At 46.3% G+C, this 25,760-nt stretch overlaps 1 protein-coding gene across 1 annotated transcript in view; it reads left to right on the top strand.

The window, feature by feature from the left end:
• LOC146830898 (fibrocystin-L-like) overlaps positions 1-25,760 on the top strand; it is a 1,500,901-nt gene that overhangs the window by 524,710 nt on the left and 950,431 nt on the right. Inside the window, exons 17-19 of the mRNA XM_085605087.1 lie at positions 10,650-10,773; positions 11,195-11,338; positions 13,471-13,628. Coding sequence (XP_085461213.1) covers positions 10,650-10,773; positions 11,195-11,338; positions 13,471-13,628 — 426 coding nt within the window. The remainder of the gene's footprint in view (positions 1-10,649; positions 10,774-11,194; positions 11,339-13,470; positions 13,629-25,760) is intronic.

Raw genomic sequence — 25,760 nt, 5'->3', positions numbered from 1 at the left:
AAAAGGCACTCTTCAAAACTGTCCTCACATACCGAGGCCAACCCTCCCAACACTTTCACCAGTAGCTCCCATGACAAAGGCTGCCGGACACGCCCAGTTGTGCCTTGCTCCCTGGCCCACCCCGCTAACATCCGTGATCCCAACTCCCCCGCCGATTGAGCATATCCCAACAGAAGCTTCCCATGAATGCAATCCCCGCAAGTTTACCCAAAATGGTCACTCTAAAGAGCCCTTTATCAATCAGCTGTAATATAAACTGTATCATGTCTTCTCTCCTGTGCTCCAAAGAAGCCCTCCGCTGTGCCCCCGAAGTCAAGAGTTCCTGCCAAGCTAAGCTATAGGCTGACCTCGTGGAAGGTGCCAGGGAGCCTAACACCAGCTGTAGCATCCGGTGTTGCCTACGTACCACAACTGCCGGGGTATGGGGGTTGGAGTCCTGTCTGCATCCTTGGTTAGCTCGCGGAATCTCCCCCACTGTGAGCGAGACAAAGCATCCGCTATGTCATTGTCCACACCTGGCATGTGCACAGCCGGAAAATCTATGTCATAACGCAAGCAGCTCAAAACAAACACTCTTAGCAGCTTCAGTACCTGCTCGTCCCTAGCGGACTGCCGATTGACAATTTCCACTACTGCCATATTGTCAATCCTACAAGTCACTTTCTTTTGGGCCAGTTGTTCCCCCCCATAGCATCACTGTAACTACCAGGGGGAAAAAATCCAGGAAAGCTATGCTCCTACCCCCCGCCCCCCACTCACTGGGCCACTGTTCTGAGCACCACTTCCCCTGCCAATAGAGGCCAAAGCCCTGGCTGCCTGCGGCATCTGAAAAAATCTGGACATCACACACCATGTCCTCCTCCTGCGCCAATGGCACGCCATTGAAATCCTGTAGGAAAAACTTCCACATCCACAAATCCTCCCTCACTCCCGCTGACAGTCGTACATGGTGATGCGGCAGTCTCTGTCCTGACAATGCCCTACCCAGTCATCTACAAAAAGTCCTCCCTACTCTCACTACTCGGCAGGCAAAGTTAAGGTGTCCCATCAACACCTGAATTTCGCGAACTGTGACTTTGCCTTTCGCCAGCATGACCTCCAGCAGCCCCAGCATCTGCTGCTTTTTGTCCCTTGGCAATGGTGCCTCCATTACTCGTGAATCCGGCTCAATCCCTAAAAATGACAGAGCCGTACTGGGCCCCATTGTCTTTTCCGGTGCCAAAGGTACTCCGAGTTCCCTCATGATCTCTTTGAAGCTGCCAGTGATGACTGGCACTCTGTGGAGTCAGAGGTGCCCACAAAGAAAAAGTCATCCAGATAGTGCGTCACCAGCTGGTGACACTGTGCCTGGAAAACAACCACTTTAAGAACGTTCTGAAGCATTCAAATAATGCGCATGACATAGAGCAGCCCATTGGTAATGCTTTGTCCACGTACCATTTACCGTTGAAATGTATGCCCAAGAGGTCTCAATCCTCTGGGTGGACTGGAAGCAGCCAGAAAGCTGACTTTATGTTGCATTTTGCCATTTTCGCTGTTGCGCCTGTGGTCCCTACCAGTGACATGGCCACGTCAACCGACGAATAAGACACAGTAGCCTCTGTGTCGTCAATAAAATCATTTACCGAATTGACTTCTGGCCAAGACGGATGCTGGATTAACTGAAATTGCCCTGTTCCTTCTCGGGGACCACTCTAACTGGGAAGACAATCACATTTACCAATGGCCACTCATCAAATGGACCCGCCATGCAGCCCTCACAAACTTTCTTGTCCAGTTTCTCTTGCACCATCTCCGGGTGCTCCCTAGCTGACTGTAAATTGCCCGCCCAGCGCTGGCCGTGAATATCGTCTTCCCGCTCTAGCAGACCTCATTGTGTGCTGCCAGAGATCTGTATCTAACTCCCCCATTTAGCTTCGGTGTCCCATGCCATACGGGCTCTAAACTCCTCATTGTATTGTGCCCAGGCATATCCCTCCCTTGTAATCTGCGCCTTCCTGATGACGTCCCTGTACTTAAAGAGAGCCACACACCTTTCTGGGTATTTTTTACAATACACGCTTGCATATATTAGAAAAGCCGCCATCCAATTCTCAATAGTGAGGGGCACTCTCGGCTGCTTGGCCAATTCGTACTTTTCCTCTTTTGAACCTTCCTTTGCGCGCACCTCCCTGTGTAGTAATTTAAGCATTTCCACATATTGCCCCTTCCAGATGCGCTCCTACGTGGTCAACATCAGATGCACTCCCACCGGCTTTGTTACCCCCATATACGGCAGCTTCTTAATCTTAAATTCCATACTTTCTGGTTTCACAACTGTCTCTACCGTCCCCCCTGCTACGTCGCCCAGCTCTGTGGCCTTCGTGCTGTCTCCGTCTGCTTTACCTGCGTCATCAGTGCCAAACCCCACATCCAGTATATATTTTCCTTTGCTTAGCCTCTCTCCTTCCCCCCCACCCCCTCCCCCGATCCCCACCGAAACCATCTTAGGTTTCAATCCTTCCTGTTGTTTACCTGGTTCCAAAGAGGGTGCCCGTCATGCTGCATTCCGCCTTTGAACCGGGGCCAACCTGTCCACCAACCCAGATGTCCGACCCATGGGCTCCACCAGGCGCTGTGACATCTGTAAGGTACTAGAACAAGCATTACTGGGCCCCCCGTACCCTCCTTGTTTTCCTGTAATTCACCCTCTTCATGCTATCCACATCATAATCCAACCCTTCAGGCACTACAGGCCTCCAAATCCTGTCAACCGGAGGGGCCGACTGCACCCTCCTCCGCCCAAATGCATCCAAACCGCTGGAAGATCTGCGCTCCCGGTGTCCTGCATCCTGTCGAGGACCATCGAGTGTTGGGTCCAGCAAGACCGCTCGGTGCCTACTTGGGTCGGCTGACGAACTCCCACAGTGGTACTGGGCATGCCACGCCAGGCTTCACCCTCCCTTCCCCTCGGTGCTTCCAAGCCGCTCCCAGCTCTGCCTAGTCTGGTTTCTGCCGGTGCTCCGACACCTGCAAGGCAAAAGTATGGACTGGTGTGCTGGGCCTGACTTCCCTACCCCCTTCCTCTCTTGCCCTTCCCGCCCCACGACCGAACGTTGAAGACGCCCAGTGCCGCCCCACTCTGCTGAAGTTTAGAGCCACACCTGTCACCCCTTCGTCCCCCTCTCCTTCACTCCACTCTAATTCCCAGAGACCTCTGGCCCCCCAGGGCCCGGTCCTCCCAGCCGTGGCCCCAGCAATCTGTCCCATCCTCCCTTTGCAAGAGTCCCTTCCCCCATCCTCATCCTGGCCTCTAAACCCAATGCCCCCCCTGCACCATGTAGGCATCAATTTGCCCTACCCTGTCCAGGCCCCGTACCTCATCATGCCAAGACGTGAAAATATCCAACCCTGGCCACCCCTGCCGGCTCTACATCCTCTGGGATGCTATCCCATTCCTCACTCTCCATCCCCTCCCCCGATGACCCCCCACACTAGCGTCCCCTACTCCTGCCAGTACCCCTTGGCCCAGCCCCCTCCTCCCCATAAGTACACCAGCCCTCCGTATGCGGGGGATGGGTTGCCATCCCCTCCCCCTCTCCATGACAAAGCCTTACAGGGAACCCCCTTGCCTCCATCTCGCCCCCACTCGGGGAGTTGTCCATGCCAATCCCTGCACCCCAGGCCCCCCTCTGCCCACCCTCTACCAGCTCATGCCTCACGGGGCTCTCCGCCTCTAGCTTCCTTGCCTTCCTATGCCTGTCACTGGGCTCGACCGGAGAGCTACGAGGCCAGCTCCTCTAGCGGGCCCCTCCCTCATTCTTCCTTACTGGAGCCTCTGCTTTCCCCAGAGGCACCAACGCCCTCCCATCAAGTGGGTCGCTCTCCTGGTATTGGAGCTCGGAGATACGCGGGACGCGCTCCTGCTACGCCCCCCCACCCACCGCGGCCTCCGCGTGCACACTAGGCAGCGGCTGTCTAGATGAGTCAGAGGCCGCACGCGCCCCGCTTGTTCAGCCCACGTCACTCACCTGTCCCTTCCTGCCCTTCTTCGGCGAGAAACAGGCCGCCACCGCGGCTCCTACTCCTGCGGTTGCTTGCCTCGCCGATCGCCCTCTGCCTGAGGCCTCCGGCATCAGAAGGTCCAAACGGCCAGCCTCACTGAGAAGCCGGACCGCTTCTAAAACTCGATAATCCTCGCTTGCCATCGCCAATCCCTATAACTACCACCTACTAAATATAAACTACTCGCCAAATCACCCTCCACCTGCCTCTCAAAAACCTTACCTCCTGCATGCCCAGCCACCAGGTCACTAGAACCTAAAATGGCGGCTGGGGCATGGTGAGGCAACCTTTTGCAGCCTTTGGGCTACAAACCCCGTTGGGCCGCAGTTGGGCTACACCCAAGCAGCCCAATGCCACAAAATGGCCGGTGAGGCTCCCCTCCCCCTCCCAAACTGCCCAGGGGGCAGACCTACCGGCGCTCGGCTGCCCCACAAGCCCCTCTTCCCCGAAACAGTGCAGCAGTGTGTGAGTGTGAGAAGTTGGCCTGGTATATGCTGTCCACTAGTTATAGTGGGCACCTTGCATCTGTCCAAACAACCTCTTATTGGTTATAGGTTAAAGACAACCTTTATTGAGAGCTATCCTAGTGGTAGCTATGGAGAGCAGCCTACAGGCTAAGTCTTGAAGGAATGTAAAGCAGGTTGTTTTACCAGTCTATAATCTCTTGAGTGGCTAAATGAAAGACAACCACACCAGGTATATATATAAAATATATGTATTTATTTTTAAACACACCCTCCTAGTCTCTTTATGAGGCTAGAGGTCAAAACACATAAATTACACTTCAAATATAACAGTAATAAGCACAAATACACATCAGGCCAGAGGGGCGAGCCAAACCATATACTAAAATAGTGGTATAAGAACCACGACTTAACTAGACACAAGGCCTAGAGCCTGTAGAAACACTGGGACCCCAAGGAACCACCCAAGGTAGTGACACAGGGGGCCCACAGTGCAGTGTGCAGTGTGAGAACACAGCCGCGAGCTCCCATTAGCTTCTATGGGGAAAGTCGCTGTTAGATTTTTAAAAGATTAGGGACACTTAGGAACGAACTAGGACCAAACCCTGTGGGACTTAGGAAGTTCAAGGGCCAACACCCACGGGAGGACCAGAGTACTCATGTTACCTCACCCAGGGAAGCCGGGTGCATAGGTGTCAAATGGTGTTGGGTCGCGTGGTCATTTTCAATGGGAGCTGGCAAAGAAGTGCTGCTGCCGGGAAGATGAGAAGTGTCCAAAGAGATCCAAGCCTGGATTGAAGATGAGAAGAACCTGAAAGCAGAGGGGACAAAGTCTTGGTCACTTGCCAGTGACCAGGAAGACAATAGGCGGATGCCCACCGATGTTGGGTGTTTCAGGTGAAGAAGATGAAGCTTGACTCTTCAGCCACGAGGACCAGGAGGCGTAGAGACAACCAGGAGCTGGATTCGAGCTGTCCCACAAAGGATGTCGAGTGCTGCAGTGTCGGTGCCCGGATTGGACACAACAAGCCTTGGCAACAGCAGAACACGCAGAAAGGAGAAAGATGCTTTGGTGTAGACCAGCAAGGTCTGAGGGACTTCCCACTTGGTTGGGAGTCAGGGCACATCTGAAGCAACCAGGGAAGCCAAGAGAAATTCAAAGTTACCATCACAGGGACCCACCAGTCGACGGACCAGGGATCACGAAGGGACCTCGAGAGGAAACACAAAATGGCAGCTCATGGGTCACTAGGGGTGACTAGGCTGACAATCTTCATTGGATTCTCTGCTTGAGGTGGGGGTTACAAGTCACCCCAAATACGACTTCAAGAGACATCGAGAAGTCAATGCACTTGCAAAAGTGCACGGTGACCAGGAGTTCCGGTTCCACGCTACTCACAAGGGCTGCGGGTCTCAGCTTTGCTGGGGACTTAGGTCGGCCTCAGGGATGTCTGGAAATCCTCTTCCTGGGCTGCAAATACTTTGGAGTCTGGCGGGAGCTTCGTAAAATGCAGACTGGCAAAATGCTTTGTTGGTGCCTGCCAAGCAGGGAAGTCACTCCTTGACCCCAAGGGAGATTTCTTCAGTCCTCTAGTCTTTAGTAGAGCGTCGAAGTTCCAGGATTCAGCTTCAGAGTTTGTCCAGGGATATCTAAAGTTCTGGTTACAGAGATTCCTTACTTATACCTCAGGAAGGGGTTGGACTAGCTCTGGGGACCCACCTATGGGAGGGTTTGTAAAGAGGAGTAGCGACACCCATTTCATTTGTCCAGTTTCGTGCCAGAGCAGGGGCTGGAAGCCCCTCAACCAGTTTGAGTTGGACTGTGCACAGGGAAACCAAATGTTCCCCCGGTGCAGGACTTCAAAGCACTCTGAGAGTGCTCCCACCCAGCCCCAATACACAGCAGCCTGTCTGGGAGGTGGTTACACCTCCCTGTGACAGGAAACCTATTGTCCAGACCTCCCCTGCCGGAGTTTCGGTCAGCAGCAGGAGGCCAGACTTGTGCCTGTGGCTGCAGCATCCATTTTGTGATGCCAGGGCTCTGTTAAGTTTCTACCGGGTAAACCAGTACTGCCATGTCTCTCCCTCTAGAAGGGTGGGATCATATCCTCACATTAATAACTGATATGGGGTATGATTCCAAGGTGTTTGACACCAAACACGACATGTTTCTTTGCAGCCAGTCCAAAGTTAGACTTAACCGTTTAAGATATAATGCACTTAAGAGTATATGGTCAGGCTGCACCACTGACAACCCCGGAGAAGAGATTCCGAAGGCTGCAGAGGGGCTCAGCTCATGCCTGGGCACCCTCTCACATATAACCAGGCATTCTGCCTTCAGGATTGTTAAGGCCTGCCATAGGAGTGACTGATAGGTTTGTATGAGCAGTGAAGGGTGAGGTATATTGAACCTATACATCAGTAAGGGGTGAATGCACCACCTTACCCAGGCTGCAGTAGCAGACCTGTGGTGTCATTTTGGGTGGCTTTCCAGGGTTGGCATAATACATGCATTAGCCCCTGGTAGGCCTCTGGGATACCTATGCCCTGGGTACATAGTATACCATATACTAGGGACTCACAAGGGTACCTCAGGATACAATCTGTGGTGTACCTAAAGTACATGCAATCCATTTAGAGAGGAAGCAGCTAGGTTGGGGCCCTGAATAGCAGGGTCCCAGCCAGACTAAATTCGAAAAACAGTCAAACACCAGCAAAAAGTAAGGGTAACCATAAGAGGCAGATCCTACTCTCCTACAGCGAGGCTCCAAATAGACAGCACACACAATTTATACTTCGCCATACTGCATTAATGGATTACTATGGGACTCCCACTCCCACAATGCAATGGTGCAGCATTGTCAGCTCAATAGCCCTTGTGCCCTTTCTTGCCAATTTGATTGAAATTAGGAAATCATTAAGGTGCATGTAATGGTATGTTATTTAAATTTATATCTAGGCGCAACAGCTACCAAAAGGGTTTCCCGGTGCCTGACGGAAATGACAAAGATAAGGAAGTAAAGCTTACTGATTAAAAAGCTAGGTTTTAAGTGACTTACGAAAAAGTGTAATATTCATATGTGTGCGAAGAGACAACAGAAGAGAATTCCACAGAACAGGGCCCAAATAGGAAAAAGAACGGCCACCCATACGGGATAGTCTGATCTTTGGCACCTGAAATTTAGCCTGAGTAACAGATCTAAGAGTACGTGAAGGCAAGTAAAGATGGACTAGATTTGTTTACACGTACATGGGAGCCATGCCATACTTAATTTTGAACATATAGTTCAGAGCATTAAACTTAATCCGATTTTCAACTCTTAACCAATGAATGTTCCTCAAGGAAGCGGAAATAGAAGCTGTTCTAGGAGTTCGGTAGAGCAGTCTGGCCGCGGAGTTGTGTACTCTCTGTAGCTTTCGTATCACATCTTTATTAGCTCCAAGGTAGAGGATGTTACGTAGTACAGTCTAGATGTAATAAGAGCCTGGACTACGGTACCCTGAGTAGGGCTAGGAAGCATCCACACAATTTTTCTCAGCCACTTCAGAATGGTGAAGCATGTTGCAGCAACCTTCATGGCTTGTTGATGCATAGATAGTGAGTTGTCAATAATAAAGCCAAGTTTGCGAACATGATGGGAAGGCTGCGGTACTGCACCCATTTCTGTGGGCCAATGTTCTGGACCCCAGAGCTCTTTGTCTTTCCCCAATACCAGAACCTCCGTTTTTTCACCATTCAGCTAGAGAAAATTGGCATGCATCCAAGATGCCACTTTGCACAGCCCTGCCCGAAGAGCAGAAGGCTCTGAATTTTTTCCCGCAGAAAGTGAGAAGATAATCTGAGTGTCGTCAGCGTAATAAAATAACGACAACCCATCTTCTTCTACGATCGTTGCCAGGGGTCTAACATAAATGTTAAACAACGAAGGATTAAGGATGGACCCCTGGGGGACTCTGTATGGGGATGAATTAATCTTGGAGTTTGCTGCAGAAAAGAAGACCTGAAAAGTACGGCCAGTAAGAAAAGAGGTTAACCAGCTAAGAGAAGAACCAGTAACCCCTATGGATTGTAAGGCATTTATCAGCACAGCATGGGACACCATGTCAAAGGCCGCACTTAAATCCAATAAGACAAGTGCGACCGTGTTGCCGGCATCCAAATTTTGTCGCAACATTACGGTAACGCCAAGAAGAGCAGTCTCCGTAGAATGACCGGTTTGAAAACCAGATTGTGAAGGATGCAGAATCCTGTTATTTTCAATGAACAGCGACAGTTGACCATTAATATGCCTCTTCAATATTTTTGAAAATGCAGGCAGCAAAGAGATAGGCTGATAGTTCGACGACACTGTAGGGTCAGCACTGGCCTTTTTCAATAATGGGATGACCATTGCATGCTTCCATTCCAGGGGGACAAGAGATTCCTTTAAAGATGTATTTAGGAGTTCCATAATATTTGCATGTGTTGACAGGTCAAGCTGCTGCAGCACAGAAATAAGGAGTGGATCACAAGGGGAACCAGATTTACTACGGCCCAGATGCTGTTTAAGGGACGTCATATCAAGTGGTGACCAGTTATCTATTTTATTAATGGTATTTATATCAAGCAGAGCGTTGTCAACAGATGGCCGAATTAGTTGGATGGAGGTGGACAGTAATGACGCGAAGGATGATGACGTATTCCCAGTCAAAGTGGAATATATTGCTTCCACTTTGTTAGTGAAAAATTGAGCAAGATCTTCACATTGCGTTTTATTCAAATTGGGTGGAGTGGCTGAGTTGCAGCACCTGATAATTCTTTTACCATTTTAAATAATGTTTTGGGACATTTCTTAGCATCGGATAAAGTTAAGGAAACATGATTTGCACGCGCGGTCCTACAAAGAGAGTGTTATTCCCTTTTGGCGTGCAGATAAGCAGATTTACATTTTTTATCCGTACTGTATTTTGCACAATCAAGATTTATACTGTTATATTAAAGATTGTATTGGTATTTTATTATTCATGGTGCGTTACCTAAAAGTCTCTGAGGGGTTTGTTGTACATTTGGGTTATAGTTATTTTATATGCTTTTATGGCCATTTTTTATGTACTGAATAACGTATTTCAAACTGGAATTCGAATATATATATATGTACATATACACACACACATACACATATACATATATATAATCAAGAGTTAAACAAACAGACTCCTAAGGGAGCAATTATGTATTTGAAGCACAGGGAGGTTTTATACAAACAAAGGGACAGCTAGGAAAACAAGCGCGCTTCCGAAGGAGTCACATATAGAGAATAAACAGAACCACAGGAACGAAGCAATGATACAAGCTGAAATTGAACATGTTTAGTAACAAACAGAAAGCATAGTGCACAGTTCAAGATATGAAATAGACATAAAACAATTACATATGGATAGCACTTTTCTTTTCAAGCAGCAAGAAAAGAGGCAGAGTTGACAGTTCATGGCTCCTAAATATGTTTTATTTCTATCATGTTATGATATCAATTTCTGTTTTAAACTGAAATGCATTATGAGGATTGTAGTCCTTTAAAAAGCTGTGACTAAATCAGTGAGGAAAGAGACTGCATAATATGAGCCTCCGTCTTGTAATAACACAAATGTAGTAAAAGGAGATGAGATATACATTGAAACATATGCCCAGACTTAGTTTACTGAGGATGTGTTTGTGGCAGTCTGTGTGTGCATGCACATTCATGTGGGCTTCAGACGAATCTGAAGGAGCAGACAATTCAGAGAGGATCCAAACAATTTTAGGTATCTTGGGGAAAATAGGAAGGAACAGAGGTTGATGTAGGCTGAACAGGAGCCATGCATGCCAGGATGGCAAAGGTGTAAAACGTCAATGAGGAAGAGCTGAAATGCTTCCTTTATTGAATTGAACCAAGAGGTGGATCGAGCTGTACTATAAATCAAGTGGCTAACCGTGTATTGTAAAACTCTTGAAAAACATTGAGAAGCAAGAAGCAGATAACTGTTTAAAACGTTGAAGAAGTGAAGGCAGGAATGTAAACTTGTAACATGGAAACAGTGGTAATTTCCTCTTATCCTAACATAGTAGAACAAAACTGTTGGATCATAATGAAGTGTTAACCTATGTTTATATTTCTTGCTTAGGTGATTACCTTGGGGAACTGGACGATGACTAATGCCACTGAAGAAGTCCAGACAATCACCATTGCCTGTGCAGAATTATGTTCACTCTTCGATTTTGCGCTTATTTATAATACGGAAAAGACAAGTATGTACTCAAAGTGAAAGATTATATACAGCAGTTTTACTGCTAAATTTAAAGTACTTGTATCATGTCATTATATTTTTTCGTACAGTTCCTTTATGACCAGTATGAAAGAAAATTATTTTGTCAGAGTTTTTCTAATATTGCACATTTCTTTGGATGTGTCTCCCGACAAAAAATCAGCCCATTGTTCCCAAATCTCTAATACTGAGAGAAATTGCGTTACTGGGGAAGATTTCATGACATATGAGACAGTGATTCATGTTATTTAGAGGTCTACTAAATTATTAAAAGCACACAAACCTAAATATGCAAAAAGATGACATTTAAACACGGCACTATATTAGGAATCATGCTTATTTAAACATGTAATAATTATGCATTTATATTAACTATTCATCTAATTTTCCACTTTCAATCCTAGTTTCTCTATCAGCTGATGCATCAGGCGATGAAGTGCAGTATGCTTTGAATGGCCTGGTGTCACTAAATCCAGATACAGTAGAAGTTACGAGGACTGATGATGATGACGAGCACATCTATACTGTGACATTCCACTCACAAAGAGGTATGCAAAATACCACTATAGCGGCGACTCTACTGTGTGGCACTCTACTGCATTTGAGACTCTTCTTATGCTCCGGTATTGTCGTTTCTATTCAATATCACAGAATATATTCCATAAAACAAAGTATCAAGGCATCAAAGGGCATATCAACAAGGGCTTTATCACAGCTTTTTTGGCTTTAAAAGCCAAAAAAGCAGAGATAAAACTAGCACCCTATCAACGACAGGGTGCTAACAAGCAAATTGGCATGTTAGCACCCTTTTACTCTACGCTTCCCCTTGCATCTCTAATGAGATGCAAAGGAGGCGTTCCAGAGTAAAATAATAGGAGAAATGTCGCTAAGCGACATTTCTCCTATTATCAAGAATATCGCTAACCCTGGTTAACGCTGCTTTTTTACGTCTGGTATTTTTCTGACTTAGCCATGATATCCTATGGAAGGAGGATATCATGGCTAAGTTTGCCTGTCCCTATCAACAATCTAACGTGAGATTATCGCTGGGTTTCCAGCGATAATCTCACGTTAGCCACTTAGCGTGAGGATTTTTATCGCTATTGAGATACGCGTTGCTAATAGCATGCTATCTCAGCGATAAAAATCCACGCTAGCCGGCGATAATTATCCTAGCGCTAAGTGCGCTTAGCGATAATTATCGCCGGTTGTTGTTGATATGCCCCCAAGTACTTTTAAACCCCATTGCGCCACCTATGTCTTTTTGTATAGTCATCTGCTATTGCCGCTCACCGGTAGTACGTGTGCCACTGCACGTGCATGACATTGAGCTATCTAGGCCCCGTTTCATATGGTTGGTGGGTCAATGGCTCTTTCTTTTTTAGTCCATGCAACAAAGTTACTCTTCTCTTCCTTTACTATTCTGATTTGCTGCTTGCAAAATCATCAAAGTAATGCCTATTTCACATGGTCTGAATACCCAAACATCTATCATAACTTATTTTATTGTAGCCAATGTCAAAAAAATTGAATGTTTAACTATCAAAAATATATTGGCCAAAACATTATCAATCTATTTGTAAGTCATTAGATACCTCACAGTGCATTAGAGCATTAAATACATCAAAAACATTAAAAATCACAGGAAACCTATCCACAGGTCTGGCCCTGATGAGCTCTTCCTAATGTTTAATAGAGTGGTCGCTGCATCCTGTGGGATCTGAAGCCTGATTGTAAGTCACTTAGAAGGCTGTTTTACTCCAAGTGGGAAGATAAGAGGCTGTTGAAAAGCCTTTCAAGGTCCTTGTGACTCAAGAAAGGCCAGAGATAGGTATGTAGGGCGATATTATCGCTAAGCGCACTTATCGCTAGGATAATTATCGCCGGCTAGCGTGGATTTTTATCGCTGAGATAGCGTGCTATTAGCAACGCTTATTTCAAAAGCGATAAAAATCCTAGCGCTAACTGCCTAACGTGAGATTATCGCTGGAAACCCAGCGATAATCTCACGAAATGTGGCGTTAGCTTGTTGATAGGGACTCACAAACTTAGCCATGATATCCACCTTCCATAGGCTATCATGGCTAAGTCAGTCCTGAAGCAGGCGTAAGGAAAGTAGCGATAACAGGGGTTATCGCTACTTTTCTTGCCACTATGCTTCATAGCGTGGGGCTTGATGATAGGAGAAATGTCGCTTAGCGACATTTCTCCTGTCATGTCAGGTCAGGAACGCCCACTTTGCATCTCGTTAGAGATGCAAAGCTGGGCGTTAAGAATCTGGGCGCTAATGCAAGGTTTCACGCGTTAGAATTATCGCCGCTTTTCGGCCGAAAACGGCCGCAAAAGTGGCGATAATTTTCTATCGCCGCCTTGTAAATATGCCCCGTAGTTTGCTAGTCATTTTCTTTAGGGCGGGTTTGATCCTTGCATATTAAAGGACCCTGGGATGACTCAACTGCATAAATAGTTATTGATGAGCTATATAATCATCAGCTGGGCTGGATTTTTTTGGTAAACATTTTCGTTTTCATATGAGTAATCAAATTAGGCTTAATATTTCCTACAGGGGTTTAGTTTGATGACATACAAGTATCAGTTCAAGAAGACACAATTATAAAAATACTATATGATTATGACGTTTTTTATAAATTTTTCTGACCACTGTAAATTTTCTTTTCAGGTGATTTTAATTTGCTCAATTATGAGGTTGCTGAAGAATTTAACATGACAATTGACATTGTTGAGCAAACAAAGGGAATCCCCAGCATGCAGGACTTCACCTTGATGTGGGATGGCATACCTTCTCAACCTATAGCAGCACAAGCGTCGACAGCTGAGGTTTGTGATTTCCATGAACTTCATATTTTTCGGCATAATAGGTGTGCTTGTGATACAATTAAAAGGCCAATTCCAAAAGGCCTGCAAATTGTGTAGCCACTAAGCATTAATTGCACTTCCATTAAATGTAAATGGCAAAGGGTTTGATATCTGCCAGATGTGCAGTTTACAGTCCATTATGATTTGCACACCCCAGAAATGAGAACAATGCACTAATATTAAGCATTATTCCCATTTAGAAGTGGGCATGCAGCCCGGTGCAATATGTGCTCCTGCAGTTTTGAGCTTTTATCCTCCGAAAATCGGTTTTAAGTGTTGGAAAGACTGTGTTCATACTTTGGAGTATCAAATAACATAAGTACATTTGTCATACACCATTTATTTAATATTGGAATTTATATTTTGGCAAATCAATTGTACAAAATTCACTGTACTATACGCTGGAGAATAAAGAGTAACAGTCTAGCTTTAGTTGTGCATTTTGACTTCTAGTCACACTGGTGACAGTCTCTACTGTTAAACGTGTTGCTTATGAAACAACAGAATGGGAAAAAGTTTTGTCAGAGCTCTACAGTTCCAACCGTTTTTTTTTGGATGAAGGCCACCACAAAAACAATATGGGGCATATTCTCAAGGACTCATCGCCGATTTAGCAGCACTTTTCCGCCACGAAAATACATCGCCCTATTCACAAGCCTGCACTAACAGCCGACATCGCCAGTTTACCTGCGATAGCTGCCACTAAAAACATCGGCAAGGTTGACAGCGACAACTAACGCTAATCATATGCAGAGTAGGCTTTCCCGTCCAAAAACTCATGATAACACCACTTCGCGATATTCTCAACGACCAGCCAGATCGGTGATGCGGTCCAAAAACAGACGATAAGGCACGTTAGCAGCAGGGACTTAAGACCTGCTTTTTTCTGGTCTTAAGTAGGACAGAAACCTGCAGTAGAAAAGGAGCGCAGAGACACTTCTGAAAACCAACAGATGCCATGGAGCTACTAATAATGCAGCTTGGAGACCCAAGAGGGCCACAACACCCACCACCACCACCCCCCGGATTACCACCAAGGCAGCGCAGAACAAGACAGCGGACTTTCTGCGTGTGTCTCTGGGTCCACCAAATCCTGACCATGGGCCTACACCCACGTGGCCGACCATCTTCAATGGCCAAATTCACAGCAGCGATGTGGTGGCTACGTCACACGCCACCCGGCGCACATCTCATCATCACCTGTAGGGGCGTGTCTGCCGGGGCGGTGCCCCTCACCCTGCCACAAGGCTGCTGCCGTGACCAGTGGTGCCTGCGCAATCCTGTGTGCCTGCTGCACCCCAACCGGCTGGTCCCCAGACCCGTCCGGCAACCAGCGGTGATTGCCCTCCCCTGCGCACCCAGGCCTCACTGTCACCTGCCGCCACCGGTGTGTCTCCAGGAGGGCCCACGACATGCTGGAGCAATCTTCAAGCCTGAGGCCCCCGAGCCTGGCAGCCTCCTCAGTCGATCGCTGGCTTCCACACAACAGGCCCCCAGCGCACCCTGCGGCACCGCGGAGTTCTATGTGTGCTGACTGCTTCCTTCGGCCTACACTGAGGTCCAGCAGGTCTCAGACAAATCCATTCCTGTCCGGCCCAACAGGTCTACTGCAAAAGACACACAGTTGATGGATGGAATGCAGAACAAATCAAAACATTCAGCCCCAGTCAAGAGATCTGGGTTAAATCCATCATTCTTTTGCTCACCATGCCACCCCAGTTTAGATCTGGCCATATGCAAATCAGTCTTGACCCTGTGCCTCATAGGAACAGTCCAGCCCGAACTGCCAAGCCAGGTCCTCACTGGACCAGAAACGAGCATCCTTGGACCGGTTTCAGGGTTTCATCCCTCTTCAGCCAGGATAGCTTGGTTCCAGTGGCACAGTGAGCCCAGGACCCACGTCTGGGCATACCTGGCGCACTTAGGGTGAGAAAGCAAAAGACACACAGTTGATGGACGAAATGCAGAACAAATCAAAACATTTACCCCCAGTCAAGAGATCTGGGTTAAATCCATAATTCTTTTGCTCACCATGCCACCCCAGTTTAGACCTGGCCACATGCAAATTAGTCTTGACCCTGTGCCTCATGGGAACAGTCCAGCCCGAACTGCCAAGCCAGGTCCTCACTGGACCAGAAACAAGCATCCTAGGACCGGTTTCAGGGGCTACTGCATCATCGCAGGCTGCACACCCTCTCAGCTCTTCAGGTGGGCCTACCTCAGTGCACCGCAAGTCATCACTATGTGGCGATAGGCCCGTGCCAGAAGCAGCGCCTCAGGTGCCACTACCTCCTTGCACCGCAAGTCACCATCCAACCTCCAGGCCACTTCATCATCGCAGGCTGCACATCCGCTCAGCTCTTGCGGTGGGACTAACTCAGTGCACCGCAAGTCACCGTCCAGCCTCCAGGCCACTGCATCATCGCATGCTGCACACCCGCTCAACTCTTCAGGTGGGCCTACCTCAGTGCTTCGCAAGCCATCGCCACATGGCAGTATACCCATGTGGGACGCAGTGCCTCAGGTGCCACTACCTCTGTGCACCACAAGTCACCATCCAGCCTGAAGGCCACTGCATCATCGCAGGCTGCACACCCGGTCAGCTCTTCCAATGAGACTAACTCAGTGCACAGCAAGTCCCGTGGGGCTACCCAACAAGTCCGCCTCCAGCAGCTAACAGCATGTCGTCGGTAACGCCACTGGAGCCCTTCACAGTCACAGGGCCTCCCCCGTCCCAGGCAGGCCGCTGGGAAGCCTGAGTGGAATGTTTGTAGATGTACTCCGAAGAGCACGACATCCCAGCACCGCGGTGTGTGAGAAGTGTGAAGAAATGGCCCGGGGCTCTGGACGTGGTTCAGTTCTGAGCACTGGGCGTGGTTCAGTTCTTGGCTGGCCACAAGTACCTATAGCATGTGTCTCTGTTGTAGTGTCCACGCCACCCGGACCTTAATCGACAATGTTGCAATGTAGCATGCACCCAGAGGGTGGGCTCGCCCAAATGGAAAAATAAAGGAGCGCAAGACCGCTCTGGGTCTTGGCTCATACATGCCAACTGTTGTGTGTGTATCTGCATTGCCACAGCTTAAGCCAAAGGCCTAGCCTCAATCGCATACTTGCTTGATCATAGACATGACACATCTGTGTGAATTAGAATGTTTTAAATACATTCGGTGGAGTGTTGAAGCTGGACCAGTACATGGCCATGCAAACCCCACTTTACATTGTTGCCCCATGGAGGGCCAGCCATAGTCCTTTAGGGATTGACAAGTTAATCGGAAGAGGAAGAGTTCAGTCCGCAGTCTGATTGCTGTGTCATTGGTAACCAAACCAAATATGGCAGTCCATGTTGAGGGCCAAGGTGAGTGTGGCAGACTGTATCGGGGGACAGTGTAAGTTGTTATTCCAGGGCATTGTGGTAAATAATTTAATTACCGGTACTTAATTTGATGCGGAAAATTAATAAGAATAGCTCAGTAAAATAAGAGGCAGAATCCGTGGTATTAGAGATTCGGAACGGGCTTTATTCCTATACAAAGGAACACAATTCGAATTATGGGCCTTCTATTCCATCACCACGAAAGTTCAGGAAGGAAGGAACCTACATTATTGACAGGTAATCATTTTTATAGAAGAGGCATTACAGTGAAACAGATGCAGGAGGCGTAACAGTTGATAACAGAGATAAAGACATACATGCGTAACTAAAATGGGTGTAACTAGGCGTAACTAAAGAACGTCATTAGGTATGATGTCACAAATGGGTGGTTCCATGAAAGAATTTCGCAATGTCAGCAAAAATACTTGGCAGAGATGCGCGCGCAGCAGCATGACGTGTGATTTGACGTGCAACTAGGGGGAGAATGGGACTTGACATTTAGCTCTACATGTGGAGACAGAAGTCTGGGGTCATGTCAACCTAATCCCAAATCATATCTAATATCCTATGTTTAAAGAACTGTGTTATCCAAAAAGAGAGGTCTCTTAGGATAGAATCTTATTCTATACTGACTATACTGACTGTTAGTGCGTGTACAAGCGTCTAAGTGTCTACACTAGATGCGAGGGGGTAGGAATATTCCATGGTAACAAGGTTTATGAATTACTTGCATGAGGACAGCGAGGCCTGGCCCCTTTGCACGGTAGCTGGAGGAATGTTTACCTAAACTGCTAGACAGGAATGCATCGGATGAGGGGCGGAGGAGATAATCTTGAAGGTGAAATACAGTTTTCTGGCAGGCTACGGGCTGGATCAGGCACCGTTAGCTGCGCAGGGAGTAAGACAAAGTTCATGGTCACAGATGCAGGCTCAGACTGGAGTTTTCAGAGGCAGAAGGCAGGAAAAGGCTTGGTGGCAGAATCAGGGCCTACTCGCCTGGACTGTAAAATGGGATAAATGAACCATATAAAGCCGGTGGCCTTTCATACTTAGGAATAGAATATCCGGCCCATTCATGGCGGATCTGAAAGAGGACATGTTGACGGTGGACGCACATGTGTTTGCGTCTTCATAACTGGAACTGGAGGGAACATACATGTACTTGTGATTTATACATGAAACCGTTGGGGTCCAAGATAGGGGACATAACCGACCATAGAAATCCATATTTCCACATTCCCTCCTTGTCCCCTACTGGCCCTTAGGAGATATCAATCTTCATCAATCCATCGATCTGTTCATATAACATCATTTGTTCTTCTTTCTTCTTCCGGGATCTCGAACGAAAACTTGGATGTGGGATACACGAGGTGGCACACAGACCACAAATCGCTGGCCCACATTGTAGACATAAGCAGCAACTGAATAGTATGAGAAAGCCAATACCTAGGAAGGAGAGCATTCTCCATCCCCAGGCTGACAACACGCCCCAGAACCAACCGGACCAAGTCCAGGTGCCTGGACTCTGGTGTATCTGGCTTACAATTTTATGAAGGCGGGTTATGGCTTTATATACTGACGGCGAATTTTCTGGTATGAAAATGCAACAACTTGATCCGATGACCCTACAAGCTCCGCCCCTATCGGCCAGGATGACGTCAAGGACAAGACGATTTTGAAGCACAACAATCCACATAGCAGACTGCTCTTCTGTTAAATTGCCTAAGGCGGATATAGTTTCGTTCACTACTGCTTCAAGGGTTCTGGTTAATCTACGTATCAACTTACTATTAGTGACTGTACCTATATAAGGAAAGAAACCTTTATTGAAATCTGTGTATTTTTCCCATGCTGTTTCAGTGTAATCGACGATTGGGAGATCTCTCTGCTGTCTATTGTGTACTAAATGAGTATTTCTATGATAATCAGGAGGAGCTAGGAAAACAGGTGGTAGGAGGAATGCTATGTAACAGGTACCATCCCAATCTAGAGGTAGGCGTATATATGCGGTCTGGCCACATATAAAGTAGGAATGACGAGAAGCTCTAAATGTAGACTTGCCTTGATCACTGAATTTTATCACAGTGGTGCATTTACTATGGCCCATGTGTATGGAGCCATTCTTTCTTATACATAGTTCCCCTTTTACTGGGAATACGGACATGGCGGGCAAGATTGGTGTAGCTTCAGATTCAACGTTCAGGATCATGAGGTTAAGCGTAAAATTACCTAATCCATATACTTCATTTTCTAGATCAGTTCCTGTTCTTTTGGGAAGTCCCTCCTTGTTATGGTAACAGACTTTAAGCAAAACTAAGTTCAGGTTTCCCCATACCCAGTTGTCTTGATAAGCTACTGAATTTGAATCTAAGGAATTAATTAAACTAAACCATGCTCCACAGGAGCCATTGTGTGTGAACGGATATGGAAAGAGAGGCAGAATTCCCTTATAGTTCTGATAGGGAGGGAGTCGGCCACATATCCAACAATTTGTAGCATTGCTAGTCTGATGGGAATGATGTAACATACTAATAAAAGTGTTATTGCGCAGCGCAAATCTATAGGACAACTCATGCGGGGGTAATTCACTAAAAGAATGTTCAGCAGTAACATTGTAAACATGTTTAGAAATAGGATAATATATGTGCAACAATATACTTGCAACGATTATTAAAAGACATAAGAAAAACAAAATTAATAACGTCACTGTGCAATGACTACGCAGTGATTTACAGTACGCATGTTTTTTCAACTGCATCTTTCGGTTTCTTTCTCTATTCAGGTCTAGGGGATACATGTCAGAGACAAATTCGACCGATTCACCTTGGAGAGGACTTAAACAATCAAATTGTCTGACTTATTAGACCGTAATTTTAGTTTGTATAGTTCCTTATCGCTTTGTTCAACCAAAGGAAGCTTTGAGTCAATCGGTGAAGACACGCGAGGTGTAACGTTTACATCAGACGGTAGTACATGAAATTTCTTGATATGACTTGAATGTAACCATCCTTTGCGACCTTCGATCTTCACGGCTGTCCTCGTGGTGAGTAGTGCAAGTTGAGGCGATTTCCACCTAGGATCCAGCTGAGTCTTCCGGTCAAAATTCCGCACTAACACCAGGTCCCCGGGAACTACGTCATGGGGTTTCACCTCGGTGTTGTCGGGAAAGGCTGCAGCTACCTGTGAACGACAAGATTGTAGTGCAGACATCAAGGAAGCCAGGTAATCTGTCAGCATATTACAGTCAACATCAGTTATTTTGCGTGGTATAGGCGTCCCCCACATATTTGGTGGTCTGCCAAAGATCACCTCATAAGGGGATAGCCCTGTTCGAGAGTGCGCTACCATTCTCATATAAAAGAGTGCAACTGGTAAGGCTACTACCCAATCGACACCCTTCTCTCTACATATTTTGGACAATCTAATTTTCAGAGTTTGATTATGTCGTTCCACGAGACCTGCTGCCTCGGGGTGTCGGACACAGTGAAATCTCCATTGATAGCCTAACAAAAGTGAAACGTGTTTCATTAGTTCGGATGAGAACGGCTGGCCGTTATCTGAGTAGACAACACGTGGTAAACCGTACCGTGGGAAGAATTCTCGAACCAACTGTTTGGCAGTAGTCGGGGCAGTGTAATCTGAAACCGGGTATGCTTCTGTCCAACGGGAAAGAGCACAGACAACTACGAGAACATATTTGAATCCTCGACATCGTTCCATCTGGATATAATCCATCTGGAGGACTTCAAAAGGGTGATCAGGAGGCTGAAATCCACCCTGTTCTACGGGAATGCTTTTACCTGGGTTAAACTGACAACAGATCATACAGGTACGAACTTTTTGTTTAGCTGCTGCTCGTAAATGTTTGTTGAACCAAATGTGTTGAATGCTGTCTAGCATAGCTTTTTCTCCTAGGTGCGCTGGACTATGTATTGTATTAATGATAACTTGAACCATAGAGTCGGGAAGAAACCATACAGATTTTTCCTTCGTCATCCATCCTTGATTCGTTTGGATCCCTCCTAATTCAGTCCATTTCTTTATTTCATCTGGTGTAGCATGTGTCTGTATGTCAATTACGTCAAGAGCGGGATCCTTAACCGTCATGCAATGTGTTGGTGTCAGAACTATTGTCTTTGTCATGTCAGTTGCGAGAGTCTGATTCTGAGCAGTCTGTTTGGCTGTTCTGTCAGCTAGGTCATTGCCTTGGGAAATGATATCAGTAACTTTCGTATGAGCTTTACATTTCATAATTGATATTGCAGTGGGTAGATGTATTGCATCTAATAAGGCATGAATGAGGGGTCCGTGCTGAATGTGGGCACCGTGAGAAGTTAAATAACCTCTCTCTCGCCACAGCACGCCGAAGTCATGTACAACTCCGAATGCATAACGTGAATCAGTGTATATGTTGACTTTCTTATTTGTGGCTTGAATACAGGCTTGTGTCAGAGCGATGAGCTCTGCTGCTTGAGCTGACAAGGTGTTTATGCAATATGTTTCAATGACTTCAGTGTCTGTTGTGACTGCGTAAGCGGCCACTAACTCTCCTGTACTTGTTCTCATACATGAACCATCTACATACAACGTCAGGTCTGGATCTGACAATGGGACGTCTGTCAAGTCTTGTCTGGGTTTCGTCGTGATAGTAATAACTTCAATACAATCATGTGCTAGCGGGTCTGTTCCGTTTACTGGCAAAAGTGTGGCAGGATTCAATGTACTACAACGTCTGATTTCTATGTGTGGCTGAAACAATGTCAATTCGTAACCAGTAAGTCTTGCTATAGTCAAGTGTTGTGTTTGCGTTCGGTTCACAAGAACCTCTACTGCGTGTGGTACTTGTACTGTCAATGGATGTCCTAACACTATGGCATCGCTTTGTCTGATTGCTAAAGCTGTCGCTGCCACTGATTTCAGGCACGCAGGCAGAGCCTGAGCTACGGGATCTAATGTACTAGAAAAATAAGCACATGGTTTGTGTGATCCTGCTTGTTCCTGTGTGAGTACTGACAAGGCAGTACCTTCGCGTTCTGTAACAAAGAGCGTAAAATGTTTATTGTAACATGGTGTTGCTAAAACAGGTGCTTGACATAAAGCTTTCTTTAGGCTTTCAAAAGCTTGTGTATGTTCCTGAGTCCAAGGGAGGACAGTCGATATGGCCGCCTCCTGTGTTGTCAACTGAATGAGTGGTTTTGCTAGAAATGCATACTGAGGGATCCACTGCCTACAATATGAAGTGAGGCCTATAAAAGCCCGTACCTCCTTTTGTGTCTTGGGTATTGGCATGTTAGCAATTAACTGGATGCGATCTGACGTAAGCTGCCTTCCCTCCTTGGACAGCGAGTGCCCAAGGTAAACAACTCGCTGGACACAGAATTGCAGCTTAGAAGGGGACACCTTGTGCCCCTTTTCGGCCAAAAATTGTAAAACCGTCAGTGAGGCTTTTTCACATTCAGGTTCGCTTCTAGCGGTGATCAGCAGATCATCGACATATTGAAGCAGGGCAGTGTTGACTGGCATGTGGATACTGTCAAGTTCTCGTTTCAGTGCTTGGCTATAGATGCTGGGGCTTTCTGTAAATCCTTGAGGTGCGCGTGTGAATTTAAAGCTTCGTCCATTTAAACTAAATCCGAACAAGTATTGGCTTTCCGGATCTATTGGGACGCTGAAAAAGGCATTCTTGAGATCAATTACAGTAAAGAATGTTGCTTCGGAATCAATGGCTGTCAGTAATGAAGAAATGTCTGGGACTACGGGGTATTGTGGTACAATACATTTATTTAATTCGCGCAGATCAATAACCAATCGATATACTGGCGGGGCTTTTGGATCAGTTCGTTTAAGAATCGGAATTATCGGGGAATTACATACATTGGAGTCGGTTTCCACAACCACTCCTTGGGTAATAAGCTCGTCAATGATTTGCAGTAAAGCCACTACAGCATCTGGGGGTAACTTGTATTGTCGCATTCGTGGTAGTACCACTCCTGTCTTTAGTGTGACTCGATATGGTGTAATGTTCATGCAACCAACATCTGTAGGGCCTTGTGCCCATAAATGTGTGGGTAAAGTCTGCAGTCGGTGATCCATGTCTCGGGACACATAGTGCCCTTTGAAATCACGTAAAAACAATCTTACTCCTTCCGGAGAACAACATATTATAGCTCCTAGAGCTTTCAATGTTTTTATACCTAACAGGTTTTCTGGACATGATTTAGTAAGTAATAAATCTGTAGTTCGTGTCAAGGGACCAATCGTGATTCGTAAGTGGAAGAGGCTGTGATAGTTCGTTAATGATAGGTTTTCCTGAAAAACCAAGGGAAATATTCTGTGAGCCTGAGAGGGGTGCCCCTGGAACTTCACTACGTTTTATGGTTGTTCGGCTTGCCCCTGTATCAAGTAAAAATTTTCTATCTTGGCCTAATAGTTCACTGTGTACATAAGGTCCTTCTTGATCCACAGGGACCTCGATAAGGGGTAAGCCAACTTCCCTCTCTAGGCTGTTTCATGAGTATCGTTGATAATCAGGATAGTCATACTGTGCGGTCTGGTACATCTGTCGTGTCGTTGTTTGTGTGGCAGCAATAGGCTGCGGTGGTGGAGCGGGCATAGACTGTTGCAGAGCTGGCATGGACTGTGCATGCTGCGGGGCTCCTTGTTGGTTCTGATCCTGTCTAAGTGGCCGTGGTCTTTCTTTTGTATTACCTATGGCGATATTATGTTTTAAAACTGGACAATCGTGTACATAATGACCTGGCTGTTTACAATAGTTGCATGTCCCTTTTACAGAACCTGCTGAAACACTGGACTGTGTTATACCCTTTTTATGACCGTCAGCTGGAACTGTCTGGGAAACTAGCATTTTCATTTTCGCGTCTTTCATGCGTCTTTGTTCATGTTCTTGTTCCTCTCTAATTCTATTGTGATGGTACTGTAGCATTTGTAACATTTGTGACGGAGTGTTACCTTGCCAGGTACTCTCGAATTTCAATACTCTATTCTTAACTTGGGGCAAGGAATTTTCAACTAATTTTGTCACAAACAGATGTGGATACGATTCGCTACTTGCTTTTATTCCACTATTTATACCAAAACATTTTTCGAATCGGGCATAGAAATCACTAGTGTCTTCATCTTGCTTTTGTTTACAGGCTGAGATTGCACCCCAGTCTTCCTTTTTCGTAGTTAATAAACGTGGCAGTACCTGTACTAATAAACCTGGTAGTATTTTGGTCTTTTCCCCAAGCCCTAAACCTGGACCTCGAGCTGTTTCTTCGTTTTCTAATGCTGTCCAATCTATCTTCTGGTCTCCCACCTCCCAATCCTTTTCTTGAGTTTTTCGTAAATGCCCGCAGGCATTAATACCTTTAATATTTTCATAATGTCGGGATAGGTATACTCTCCCATGAGCAACATGTCTTTAATTTCACGGTGGAAACCCGCTGGGTCTTTGTCATGACTGGGTACCACTTTCTTCATTTCTAATAGTTCCATTTTAGATATGGGTGTGTATACAAACACACGTTTAAACTGATTGTCATCACCTTTTATCGGATGCACTTCGCGTAAGGGATTCTGTCTATCCATATAATACGTCGTTCTTTCCTTGATGGGCAGTGAGACATGTTCAGGGCATACAAAAAGAATGTACTGCTTTCTGGATTCTAGTATTTCTCTAATTAACTCAGTACCTGAACTTCTCCATTTATTCGTGAGTAATTCAGTCAATATATCAGGTAAGGGACCAGGATCGGAGTGTTGGCTTTTATATAATATAAGGAGTTGTTGAATCATGTAGATACCAGCTAAACGCTGTTCATCTGGGGTGAGGTTCAAAAACGTGTGCGCTAGTGTATCATCACTATATTTTCCGGGACTGTCAACCCAGTGGACGGCTGACCTGGCTAATTCTTGTTCGTCCATAGAATCGAGTATATGATAACCCCTTCGTTCTCGGAGTAAGTTGTCAGCGGCTTGGAACGAATGTTCGGGGGACCTTATATTTATTATAGGGGTTTGGAAATTTCTGTTATTTTCTGGACGTATCGGACGTATCGGATCAGTAAAGCATCTAGTATTATTACAAGATCTTCCTCTACCTACATAGGCCATGGTTTCTAACTGTCCTGTGGGCAGTTCTAATTCTTCCTCCTCCTCGTTTTGTTCAGGCTGGTCTACCGCTAATCTTTCTTCGTGTATTCGTTCTACTTCTTTGCGGATCTTTCGGCACATAGCTACTATACTTAATAGTCTATCATGTCTCCCCTCTGATATATTCCGACTCCATGTGGTAAGAATTCGCATTTCTTCCGGATTTACCCCTGGTCGGTCTTGATTTCTGATCACACAATTTATGAGGAAACGTAACAGTTCCCCCTGTATCTCCACTTTCTGGTACTCCATGGCTCTATTAATACTTTCAGAATCTCGCCCTGACTGGACAAAGTGATATATATTTTCTAAATGTGTAGTCATTCCTGGTAGCCTCCCTAAATATATTGCAGCTCGTCGGATACGTAATGATGCCAGCAGCATTTCGTCCTCTTTGCCGGGCACAGGGTCATATCTACAATCTACTAGAAGTTCCTTAAGCATGTCGGGAGTTACTAGTTTGGGCGTACGTTGGTGGGCTAATTCTTGAAAGGAAAGTTTATTTACTCTGGGTGGCGTGGAAAAAATGTTTGTTGTACCTCCTGTAGCACCGCCTGGGATGC

This window comes from Triturus cristatus, chromosome 5_1 (genome assembly GCF_964204655.1).
Source record: "Triturus cristatus chromosome 5_1, aTriCri1.1, whole genome shotgun sequence".
Classification (NCBI taxonomy): Eukaryota; Metazoa; Chordata; class Amphibia; order Caudata; family Salamandridae; genus Triturus; species Triturus cristatus.
The sequence above is the reverse complement of the archived record's forward strand: the minus strand, read 5'-3'. Positions and strand labels throughout refer to the sequence as shown.